Source organism: Bos indicus, chromosome 11 (genome assembly GCF_029378745.1).
Source record: "Bos indicus isolate NIAB-ARS_2022 breed Sahiwal x Tharparkar chromosome 11, NIAB-ARS_B.indTharparkar_mat_pri_1.0, whole genome shotgun sequence".
NCBI classification, from domain to species: domain Eukaryota; kingdom Metazoa; phylum Chordata; class Mammalia; order Artiodactyla; family Bovidae; genus Bos; species Bos indicus.
The window spans coordinates 89,608,271-89,620,542 of record NC_091770.1 but is presented as its reverse complement, the minus strand read 5'-3'; the positions used below and the strand labels follow the sequence as shown (position 1 = coordinate 89,620,542).

The window sequence follows — 12,272 nt, the reverse complement described above, 5'->3', positions numbered from 1 at the left end:
GCCTGGAGAATCCCACGGACAGAGGAGCCTGGAGGGCTACAGACCATGGGGTTGTAAAGGTTTCCTCAGTGTCTCATTGGTAAAGACTCCACCTGCAATGCAGGAACCACAGGAGATGTGGGGTCAGTCCCTGTGTCTGGAAGATCCCCTGGAGGAGGGCATGCATGGCAACCCACTCCAGTATTCTTGCCTGGAGAATCCCATGGACAGAGAAATCTGGCAGGCTATGGTCCATGGGGTCACAAAGCGTCAGACATGACTGAGTGACTAACACTTCACACTTCACTTCATCTTCACTTTGGTGGCTCAGTGGTAAAGAATCTGTCGGCCAATGCACGAGACACAGGAGATAATGGGTTTGATCCTTGCGTTCTGAAGATACCCTGGAGAAGGAAATGGCAGCCCACTACAGTGTTCTTGCCTGGAGAATCACATGGACAGAGGAGCCTGGTGGGACTATTTCAGGAAGAGCAGAATGTCTCCTCATTGTAATGATGCAATGACTCCACCTGTGTGAGTGTGTATCCTTTCTTTGTCTCTAGAGGCTCACACAGCATATGATTTTTATACTCCTTTTCCATTCACCAAAATTACATTAAGGCATTGGTTAAGACTGCAGAATATCATCCTGTGGCTCATAGTCTTACACTCTTCTGCTTTTACTGGTTTGATATTTCTTTTTAAAAATTACATTTATGGGAAATGCTATGACAAATATTTTCATGCCCATAGTTTATTTTCATGCTTTATGGATGGATTCCCAGAAATGGGATTACTTGATCAAAGGGGTTGAATGTTTTTAAGGTCCTTAATAAACACTGCCTGCTGCCTCTCAGTAGCATGCTATCATTGTGTGTTACATTAGTCACATGTGTTTTGCTGTTGGCTCCATGACTGTAGAGTTTGGGCTTCCCGGGTGGCTCAGTGGTAAAGAATCTTCCTGCCAATATAGGAGACATGGGTTCGATCCCCTGGTTGGGAAGATCCTCTGGAGAAGGAAATGGCAACCCACTGCAGTAGTCCAACTTGGGAAATCCCGTGGACAGAGGAGCCTGGTGGGCTACAGTCCGGGAGGTCTCAAAAGAGTTGGACATGGATGAGCAGCTCAACGACAACCATGACTGTAATCAGATTATTATAGTTAAAAACAATGCAGTTGATTTCATAGGTGGAAAATCCACCGTTATCATTTTCCATGTGAGTAACAAGCTGCAGAGAGCTTAGCAGATGTGCCAGAGTTGCAGAGCTGGCTATTGCCCGTGTCCTGGTCCCCAGGAAGAAAGAGAAAGCTGGCACGTTTCTACATGAATTCACACCAAAGCACAGGTGACTAGAATTGGTTCTTTGGACAGTTTTCACATACATTGAGTTGGGCCAAAACGAGAAATTTTATTTCCCAGAAGAGAATATCACACCTAATTGCTAATAGTAGTTACTGATACATCCACTCAGTAAATATTTCCTTTCCACATACAGCCTGTAATACCAGGCAGTGATACGATGTGGACATAGCATCCTGCCTGTCCTGGTGACATCTCTGGTAGAGCAGTGATCCTTCCCACATGCCCACCCTCTGCCCCCAGCCCCCTCCCCGCTGGCTTTCTCCCAGGGGTGAGTTCATCAGATAGATTGTGCCTACCCATTTTTATGGAGCACCTCCTTTGTGCCAGGGCCGTGGAACCTGAGAGAGAGCAAAGCCAGTGAAAATCAGTTTCCTCGAGGAATGTGTCTTCCCGACAGGGCGACAGAATAAACGAGATAAGCAAATTACGCTGCAGACACTGATGGGCGCTGGCAGGAAGAGAAGATGGAAGCGTGTGTGTGCAGGTGGGCTTGAGGGGCTCGTATGTCTCCTGCACCGCTGGGGTGGTCAGAAGTTTTCAAGCAGGAGAGCGAGACCTGATGAAGCAGCGTCCTGCAGACACAAGGTTGCTGCGGAGCCCAGAAAAACAGTCCCCCCGCCCCAGCCCCTCATCCCTCAGCATCTCTGGATAAGTGGTGAGCAGACCCAGAAAGAAGACCTGGGTGCCTGCGGGTGAGGGTGTCAGTGGTCTTCCACGGCCCCGGGGTCACCCGGACCTGCTCATTCCTGGATTGTCAGGAAGCTGACAGGTGGCCCTGGATGCCAGGCCCTGGAGTCCTGTGATAACCTAAGAAAGAGGAAAACATTGGCTGGACCTGGTGGGTCTTATTATTGTTGGTGCTGTAGTTCTATACTAACGATTCTCAAGTGGCCAAAGTTTTACATCCTTGAGGGAACGTAGTCCCTTTAGACCCATTATCATGTCAACAACTTGGTCCTTCCCTGAAACAGACTCCTCCACGTCTGTTCTCCATGAAGGAAGGCTCCACGCACAGGGACACTGGGCGCCGGTCCTGGGAGTCCAAGTCAGGCTTCCACCCAGGGCTGGAAGTAAATACACTGTTTAGACTTGCTCTATTGTGGGTATTCCCAGCAGGAATGCTCCCCACCTTGGAAGCTGGTGTTTTCTTGGGAATAATTGGAAGTTTGCATCTGTTTCCCCGCAGGGAAGTTTGCATCAGTTTATTTGATTATCTCCTATTCCCTCACGGGTGGGCTTCCAACAAAGCTGCGTGTTCGGGAGACAGTGAGCTAGGTCTGCAGGCAGAGCCCTGGCCCTGTTGGTCTGGGGCCTTCTCTCTGTGTGAATCTTCTCTAAATGAAAACTCTTGTGTCTGCACCTGCGGGGGATCTTTGTTGCTATGTCAGAACTAATATTGAGTAAGTTTTGTGGCTTTTCTATCTAACGGAGCCCCCAGTGGTGTCTCGTTATTGGGCTGGAGAGAGGGGATGGGCGAACTGTTGGAACAAAGGAACGAAAAGGGGTTTGTGGCATTGCCTTGATCCCATCTCTGTCATGATTTGGGTTTCTCTCTCCATCAAGTAAGCCCATCGGCGTGTGGGGTCTGCTTATAGCCAGAGTCAGAAAAGTGAGACTAGAGCGGTCGTGGTGTGCTCTGAGTCCCTGCTGGAATGTGAACTCTAGACTGGTGGGTGAGGGCTGAGAAGGCGGCTTGACGTGGGGGAGTGAGGGGGCTCAGGGCTGGGTGGGATGGAGCATGACCCTTCCTGACCTCCTAATCTTGGCCACAGCCCTGGACGCCCTGGACCCCGGGTTTTCAGTCCTGTCCAAGTCCAAGGACATACCGATGACCCAGCCTTCCTTACAGAGACTTTGGGAGACCGGGAGGATGATAGACTTTTTTTCCCCAATTATTAGAAAGTACACTGTCTCGGCACTCAGCCTGCGGAGGACAGAGAAGGTTGTGAGATTGTGACTCGTTGTCTCATCAAGGAAGCTGAGCTCTGGATTGATTTCGGCGTCTCGGCCAACTCGATAGACTGTCCTTCCCCTCGTGGGGGCCAGACACCTCATTTCGTAACCAGAGGACTCTCATTGATGAAAAACATGTTTTTAGGTAAAAAATACGACATTTTCAACATTCTTAGGTTAAAACATCAGTGGCTTCCCTCCCGCCCCCAGACAGTGGCTGGCCTCTTTTGTCATAAGAAGGTGGAAGAGCCAGGTTAGCAATTGGCTTTTTAAAAACCACTTTATTTTTGTTTTGTTTATTCATTTTTGGCTGCACTGGTCTTCGTTGCTGCACGCACAGACCGTCTCCAGTTGCGGCGAGTGGAGACACACTTTGTTGTGGTGCGCGGGCTTCTTTCTCGTTGTGGAGGCTTCTCTTGTTTCGGACTGCAGGGCTCTAGACTGCGGGCTTCAGTAGTTGCGATGCACGGGCTTAGTTGCCCACGGCACTTGGGATCTTCCTGGACCGGGAAGCGAACCTGTGTCCCCTGCATTGGCAGGTGGACTCTTAACCACTGGACCACCAGGGAAGCCCCTGGCATTTGGCGTTTCTGTGCAGCAGACAAAGGCTCTTGGGAGCCCCCACCAGCCCATCAACTGTCCAAGCCATGGGCATGTGAGAGCCTTCGGTGGACCCGAGGGCAGTGTGGATGTTGGTGCAGGAAGAGAACATGGCTCGGGAAGTCAGGAGACTGGGTGTGAAGCCTGGATTTACCATTTGAGACTTTGGGCAAATGGTCTTACCCTTCTTGAGCCTCTTCTCTTCATCTGTTACGTGAAGATAATTGAGCTGACTTCCTGTCTCTGATATGTTGGTTACTAGCTACAAAATAGAAAGCAGTTTTGAATAGATATTCAGAAACATCGCAGTTAATCACAAGGTTATCCGGAGATGATAGTCAGCCTTGTTTGATCAGAAAATAGGTCTGTCCTCTTCTCCCCAGTGAAATAGATAACGCCCCACAGAAGCTAGTATTTTTGTTTTTGTTTTTGTTTTTTCTACGTAGTTAAGTTGGCAGTAAAGGAAAGAACAAAATGCAGCCATATATTTCTTTGGGTAGGTATTTTAAACTCTAGCTTGATAGTAACCCACTGTTCTCATGCAACTTATGTTCTAGGGGGAAGGAAATGATAAATAAATGAAGAAGTGCTTGTAGACAGTTCCTGGGGTAACATCAAGAGGGGCAGGGGACCAGAGGGGATGGGAGGCAGGCAGTTTTACTTAGGTGATCAGATGACTGAAAGATGGTGAATGATGTGTTGATCTATAGGTCATGGGTTTTGGAAAACAAAGATTTGTGATATTAGTGTCATAATTGTCATACAGATGAACTGACATGGGATTCTTTAGGCTTGTTACAAGTTCTTGTTTTCTAAACACAGGGGCCCTTTAAGAGTTCCCAGACCTTTAATAGCTCCCAGTGATGAAAAAGATGTTTTTAGGTGCAAAAAATGACACTTTCAACATTCTTAGGTTGAAACATCAGTTTTACATTACTCAATTATTACACTGAGAGTGTAGCTGAGCCCACATGGAATAGAATGACGTGGATTCTGCCTGTCTCGGGGCACAGCGGGTTATAATTTACTCGTGATTAAGAGTGAACCCTGAGTATACCCAAAGGTATAAATGAGAGTGTGGGGACAGCCTAGAGAGGATACTTGTCATCAGCGTGTTACAGTGGCCCCTGCAGTGAGGACCACTCCAGCTCTTCCCATGGGAGGTATGTGTCTCTCCCACGTCTGTGCTGCTAGATGTCAGAGGTCACTTCTTCCAGATCTAAGGACACAGAGGCTCAGACCATGAGCTGATTGCACTTGTGTATGTCTGGTCCTTGTGTGAGCTACTTGCTTGGCATGCTTCTAACAGGAGAGGTGGAATTTAAAGCTTCCTGTTTACTTTTCCACAAGAAGTCTCCTGGACACTGAGGGTGTGTTGCTGGGCCCCCTCACTTGCTCCTGCTACCGTCTTTCTAGAAGAAATCCTTAGAAGCCCGTGGGTGTCCATGAGCTGGAACACCAAGGATGGGGCACTCAGAGCTGACTTGTCCAGGCAGCGCCCAGCCTCTGGACATCATATGTTGCTGTCACGTGTGAAGGCAGAGACAGGGCCCAAACCTCTAGTTCTGTCTCTTCCTGTCTTTGAATCTCAGGAGGTTTTGGAGGGCTGCTCGTGGTTACGCATGTTTGAAGTGACATTTCCAAGATGTGGTTGTCAGGCCCTGGCCTTGGTCCTGACCTTGAACCCGCTCTCCTGGATGATACTGGCAGGATTTCCTGTTTCTGAGCCTCACCCAGGAGTCCTCACTGGCATGTCACCAGTCATCCTGGTTTTGTCTTTAGAGAACCTGGCAGATATTTGTCCTCACTGTCATCAACTCTTACCACCTGTGTGGAGTTTATTGTATCCACTTCTGTGTTTTTAGAAATACTCCCTTCTCTCATCTGGTCTTAAAAAGCAAAGACCTTAAAAAGCAAATAAATCTGTTAGAAGAAACTTAGATCTTGGAGTGGTGCAGTAAGAAATCTGCTGTATGTATTTGGAAGTCCCAGATTTTGCTTAATTTTCTGACTAAAGTATGTCAGGGAAGCTAAAGCCATCTGCAACTCAGTATTGATAAAAGGGTGATTCCACTTGTCTTTAAACAGATTCCCTGTCATTTTATACCTTTTGTATGTGTGCTGTGCTAAGTCGATTCAGTTGTGTCCAACTCTTTGCAACCCCATGGAGTGTAGCCCACCAGGTTCCTCTGTCCATGGGATTCTTCAGGCAGGAATACTAGAGTGGGTAGCCATGCCCTCCTTCAGGGGATCTTCCCGACCCAGGGATTGAACCCATATGTCTCCTGCATTGACAGGTGAGTTCTTCACCACTAGCACCAGCTTTATTGAATCTTTTTCCTTTCATGATGAGATCCTTAAAGGCAGGTGCTTGCCCAGAGAAAAGGCTCTGGTTGTTTTCCAACATGCTGTGTGGGTAGTGCCTCTGACTCTTGTAATCCGGAGTCTAGAGCAGTCTTTAGAGCCTTAGGGGAACCTAATGCCAGCTGGCTCACTGCTGCTCCTGAGTAGGTGGAGGGATTTGAGTGTAAACAGGCGTGGCCATGGGAAGGACTGGAGGTGGAATTGCGGGGAGTTCTTAGAAAGGGAGGGCGGAGAGTGTTTAGATGGTTTCATGGACAGACAGGGCTCCCAGCCACAGGCATGCCTGAGCTCCCAGGTGGATCTGTGGCTTCAGGGCTGCTCCTTCAAGAGATTATTTTATCCTCTAGCTCGCTCTCTGAGATGTATCCTCACTGCCCTGAAGCCCCTCTCTGCCGCTGTAGACACGGAAGCCAGGCTTCTCACTGAGAGCTGGGTGACACCTTCCCGGGTGGGTGGAGAAGGGAGGGGTAAAAGCTTGGGGAATCCTGGGGCCAGGTCCCAGCCAGAGCTCAGATGAGGATTGTTGGCCCGGGAAGTTCCAGAACAGGCCCTGGGGTGGGTGGGTGGGGGGGGTGTCCAGTGGTCAGTGGGCAGCGGTGCTGACATCAGAGCCCTGGCTTCTAGAATCTTCCCAGAGGCCTGTGTCCATGCCACCGCACAGTCCCTACTCCGTGATGTCCTGCTCTGTTAAACCAAAGGATTGACAAGCTCCACACCCAGGACTTTCCCAGGCTCGTTGTCATAGCAACAAGAACTCCGCCTGGCCGCCTGCAAGGAAACAGCCCTGTGTCTTTCCTCCTCCCATCTGAACTGGCCAGAGCTGCTCCCCGACCACCTGCCATCACCCGGGACTGACTAAAGGGTCCAGAGGACGCAGGTGACACGCCTGTGCCCCAAAGACTGCCCTTTGATTGGCAGAAGGTGCTCGGGATGCGTAAGAGCAGGGGGTGGCCCATGCTGGTCATGCTCTATCATACATGCATTGACATGTGCTGTTGCTCTTGTCTGTGTGTCCTTGTCTGAAAAACAGGAGTGGAGACAAGGGGTCACTGTGTCCCTGGCAAAATGCGGTGCACTCAGGGTGGTATATGACCACGTAGAAGGTTCTGGGTGGGGTGGGGCGGGGTGGGGTGGCCACTCGACCTCTGAGCAGACCCCTAAGCAGCGGGGAGTAAGGAAATCATCCCTAACAGGACACATGATGCTGACCCCCATCAGCCTTGAAACACAGTGACTTTGTGTCTGGCTTTTAAAGCGTTGCTTGCTGCTGGCCAGAGTGTGCCATCCGCAGTGGGGGTGATCGTTTCTTTGGGTGTGCTGCTGCACCCCGTTCCGGGACGGAGGTCAGAAGGGCAGAATGTTTGCGGGAAACAGACTATGAGCAGGAAGCCGCGGGGACCCTTTGAGCTCTCCTGCAGAGGGTTTGTCCGACTTAGAAGGGAAAGATTGTGCTCATGGCCACTTATTTCCAAAGACGAGCCTCTGGTGAAGAGATACAGCTCCCGGGAGCAAGTCCGCAGGTCTGCCCAGGCTTGGAGGGAGGGTGTCCAGGCCCAAGCCTGGCTGGTGTTGGAAATGTTCCTGAGGCCTTCTTCAGCCGGATTTCTGTCGTGTCCGTGAGGGGCTCCCTCTCTGTCACAGCCCCGGCGGCGGCAGGAAGGTGCGCTCTGTTGGCTTCAGACCAGCCCAGACTTTTTCTGGCAGGAGAAGTGCAGACTCAGGGCCCTGAGAGGGGCTGGAGGAGGGGCGGGCTGCTCTGTGGAAGGAAGCGGCTCCTTCAAGTCCCCTTTCTGCTCACCCCCGAGCCTTTACCCTTCCCCTGCCCGCCCCCACCCCACGCCGTGAACTTCGGTGCCCAGTAATAGATGCTCCAGGAAGGGACTCCTCTCCCCATCACCTGTGCAGGGGCCTTTGAAAGGGACAGAGCTCCCATTCCTGGGTCGGCTTTTTAAACCCACTTTGGTCACTTTTATTAATTAATTGTAAGTAATACAGGTATTTTAAAAACATAGTTCAGTTCAGTCACTCAGTCCTGTCCAACTCTTTGTGACCCCATGGACTGCAGCACACTAGACTTCCCTGTCCATCACCAACTCCCAGAGTTTACTCAAACTTATCTCTATCGCATCAGTGAGGCCATCCAACCATCTCATCCTCTGCCGTCCCCTTCTCCTGCCTTGAATCTTCCCCAGCATCAGGATCAGTTTCCCAGGAAATGAGTCAGTTCTTCACATCAGGTGGCCAAAGTATTGGAGTTTCAGCTTCAGCATCAGTCCTTCCAATGAATATTCAAGATTGATTTCCTTTAGGATGGACTGGTTGGATCTCCTTGCAGTCCCAGGGACTCGCAAGAGTCTTCTCCAACCTTACCTTCCTCAAACACAGGGTCTTGCAGGGACATGGGTAATGGGGCAGCCTGGCAAGAGAGTGGCCCCGCCGGGTGAGGCTTCAGGACAGGGTTGGGGCAGCGAATGAAGTGGGAGGGGCTCTGCTTCCCGGGGAATGACTGGCTCCCTTCAGCCATCCACGCTTTAGCACAAAGAAGCTTCTGAGCCGCTGTTAACAGAGGTGAATTCATAGTGCTTGTAAAATGGTCAGAATCTCTCAGAGGCAGGAGGGAGCTAGACAGAAGATCCCAGGGTAGATGAAGGCAAGTGTCCTCACCCTGAGTGCAGTGAGGGACCCGTGGACCATGGAGTGTCCCCTCAGCAGTGTGCAGCCTGGACACCCTTCCCTCTGCGCAGGACAGTCTGCGGCTGTTTCTTCAATGAATCTAAGACCTCGTTCTGTGCCGAGTGCACTTGGACAGGCCAGCACGCTCCCTGCTCCATGGGCCCCTTGTCCTTTGTCTGAATACTGGGGAGCCTGTGACAGTGAAATGATTTAAAAGTTGTTTTTATTTTCTTTTTAACCTTGATGCTGTGTGGTTGTGCTTATGTGTTGATGATGTGTGGACAAAACAAAACGTGGCTTGTGTTTTGTCCAGTGGAGACAGCCTGTAGTACAGCTTCTTGGAGTGTTAACTGCGTTCATTAGCATCTCAAGACCCACATGGGGTTGGATGGTTAAAAATATACACACTAATCTGCCCAGTTAATCCCATGGCCTCTGATTTTTAGTATCACAATTAATTGTACTGTTGGAGGTAGAGTCTTAAAAGAAAAAGATACAAATGAATTTATTTACAAAACAGAAATAGGCTCACAGACATAGAAAACAAACTATGGTTACCAAAGAGAAAAGGGGGTGGAGAAGGATAATTTAGGAGTTTGGGATTAACATACACACACTTGTCATAATAGATAACCAGCAAGGAGCTACTGCATAGCACAGGTTACTAGACTCAATGTCTTATAATAACCTGTAATGGAAAAGAATTTGAAAAAAGAATATATATCCATATATATGAATCACTTTGCTGCAGACCCAAAACCTACACAACATTGTAGATCAACTGTATTCCAATTAAAAAAAAAAGTTAAAAACAAAAATATTGCTGCTTGGGGAAAATACAATCTTAAAACAGATTAAAAATTTAGACTCTTGAAATATTCCCAGTTGACTCTGCGTTTTACTAATAATAGGGTTGTCGTGTCTGACTCTTGCAACCCCATGGACTGTAGCCCTTCAGTCTCTTCTGTGCATGGATTTCCCAGGCAAGAATTTTACTGGACTGGGTTGCCATTTCCTCCCCAGGGGATCTTCCCAACCCAGGGATCGAACCTACATCTCTCTTATCTCTGGCATTGGCAGGCAGATTCTTTACCAACTGTACCACCAGGGAAACCCTTTAATTCTATTAAAGGGCTGCTGCTGCTGCTGCTAAGTCGCTTCAGTAGTGTCCGACTCTGTGCGACCCCATAGACAGAAGCCCACCAGGCTCCCCTGTCCCTGGGATTCTCCAGGCAAGAACACTGGAGTGGGTTGCCATTTCCTTCTCCAATGCATGAAAGTGAAAAGTGAAAGGGAAGTTGCTCAGTCGTGTTCGACTCTTAGCAACCCCATGGACTACAGCCTACCAGGCTCCTCCATCCATGGGATTTTCCAGGCAAGAGTACTGGAGTGGGGTGCCATTGCCTTCTCCGTTAATAGGGTTATTTGGGTTTAAATAAAAACAAATTTTTAAAATAAATGTTTTATTTTAGGGCAAGTCAGATGAACACATTCGGTTTTTAAATTTAGATTTAGATTAACAGATTTGACTTTTTAGATTTATAAAACTGATACAGATCTCTAGGGACTTACCATACAGAAAAGTTTTAGGTTCACAGCAAAATCGAGATAAAAATGCAGAGTTCCTGCATAGCCCTCGCCCTCTCCTCCTCCCCCAACGCACAGCCTCCACCAGTGCTGACTTCCGGCCCCCACCAGAGGCACGTGTGTTACACCTACGAACTGACACATCATCTTTGTGGCTTTCAGAGGGGGCTCCTCCTCCCTGATCCTCGTTTGCCTCCCCAGAGAGGGTGATGGCAAAGAATAAAGGCAGGTCCGTACACGGAGTCTAACATAGTGCCTGGCAGACACAGATTGCCCAGTGCCACGGTTTTCAGAGTCGATCGTGTGTTAAGCTTCTACCTCCATGGACTTCTGGCTGGGAGGTGCCTGAGGCGATGCCATCCTGTGGAACCTCAGCCCAGTGCTTCTCAGATTCACTGCGATGGGAACTCCCTGGAAGACTCAGGTTGCTATGTCTTCTCCTGCTCCCTCTGCCGGGGAAGAACATGGACACACCCCAGTCGGCTTTAGGGCAGCAGGGCTTGTTGGAGGGGGTCCTGAGAGTAAAGGGTGGGTGTGACTGGCTGGCTCCTGGTTTGGTTTCCCTTTCACTGCTGTGCTTTGAAGGGGTGACAGAGGGTAAAGAGGGACGTGCAGAATCCATAGCCCCAAAGCCTGAGGCTGGGATGTGTGTTAGTCGCTCAGTCATGTCAGACTCTTTGGGACCCCTTGGACTGTAGCTTGCCAGGCTCCTCTGTCCATGGGATTCTCCAGGCAAGAATACTGCAGTGGTTTGCCATTTCCTCCTCCAGGGGATATTCCCAACCCAGGGATCGAACCTGAGACTCTCTTGTCTCCTGCATTGGCAGGCAGATTCTTAACCACTGAGTCACCTGGAATGCCCCAGGGCTAGGAAGGTTCTGGCCAAAAAACCACATCATACCTTTACAACTGTCTCCCTCAAGAGGGGTTCTTTTCCCTTCTGGCTGTTTCTCATCCTTGTAGACCTCACCATGTACCCTCTTTGCATAACCCCATGGTGCTTAATGAGTGACTTGCCTTATAAACATTTTGAGTTGCTCAGATTGAATAATACTTATAATCGACCAGATGTTCTTAAAATAGTTTGTTGTTTCATTCGACTTGACATTCACATTAGGAAAACAAAGACTGTTTTTTTCTCGCATTGTGCATTGTGAGTTTCTTTGCCAACTCCTATTTCAAGTTTGCAGCTGCTCAATGTTTGCAAGGTCATATTCAGCCCATCCTGAGGTCGTGATGGGCTTAGACAATGTAACTTTTTTTTTTTTTTTTTTGGTAAAATATGCCCAATTGTTGTTCCCTCTTAATCGTTATGATGAGCTCACCTCAGAGAGGGTCTACTCTGGAGGAAAGAGTACTGATCAGGTACCAGGAAATCATGTCTGACCTGCTCCAAGGCTAAATTGGAAGACACGGAGGTGAGGGGCGGCAGCTGACCTGTGCCCAGGGCAGCAGAAGGCTGTGCTGTCTCAGGTCAAGTGGAAATCGTGGTCCAGGAAGAAAGGAAGCAAGAGGTCAAGCCCTGCACGCTGGACTGAGAGTCATATATTTGGCCAGGCTGTAAACAGGAAAGGCACCAAGCTGCAGGAGAGTGAGTCGTCTAGGAAGGGACCAGTTAGGGGCAACCTGCAGTCCAGGGTGAGAGGCAGTGTGTGGGGCCGGGGCTGTGGGCTTCAAGACAGTGTACAAGGGTTAAGCTCCCGATTTCTGCCAGTTGGGGTGATCTCCAGCCTTACCGCAGCCTGCGCAGCA

General features: G+C 49.4%; 1 protein-coding gene across 6 annotated transcripts in view; it reads left to right on the top strand.

Moving 5' to 3' along the window:
- The window catches only part of RNF144A (ring finger protein 144A), a 128,592-nt gene that overhangs the window by 73,781 nt on the left and 42,539 nt on the right, over positions 1-12,272 (top strand). The window contains exon 1 of one of the 6 annotated variants that reach the window (XM_070799177.1): positions 10,214-10,944. The exons of 4 other annotated variants lie outside the window; for them this stretch is intronic. In XM_070799177.1, the coding sequence (XP_070655278.1) occupies positions 10,874-10,944 (71 nt within the window). In that variant the 5' untranslated portion in view covers positions 10,214-10,873. Of the gene's footprint in view, positions 1-10,213; positions 10,945-12,272 lie in introns of those variants that run through there. One more of the 6 variants, XM_070799179.1, reaches the window with a different exon arrangement.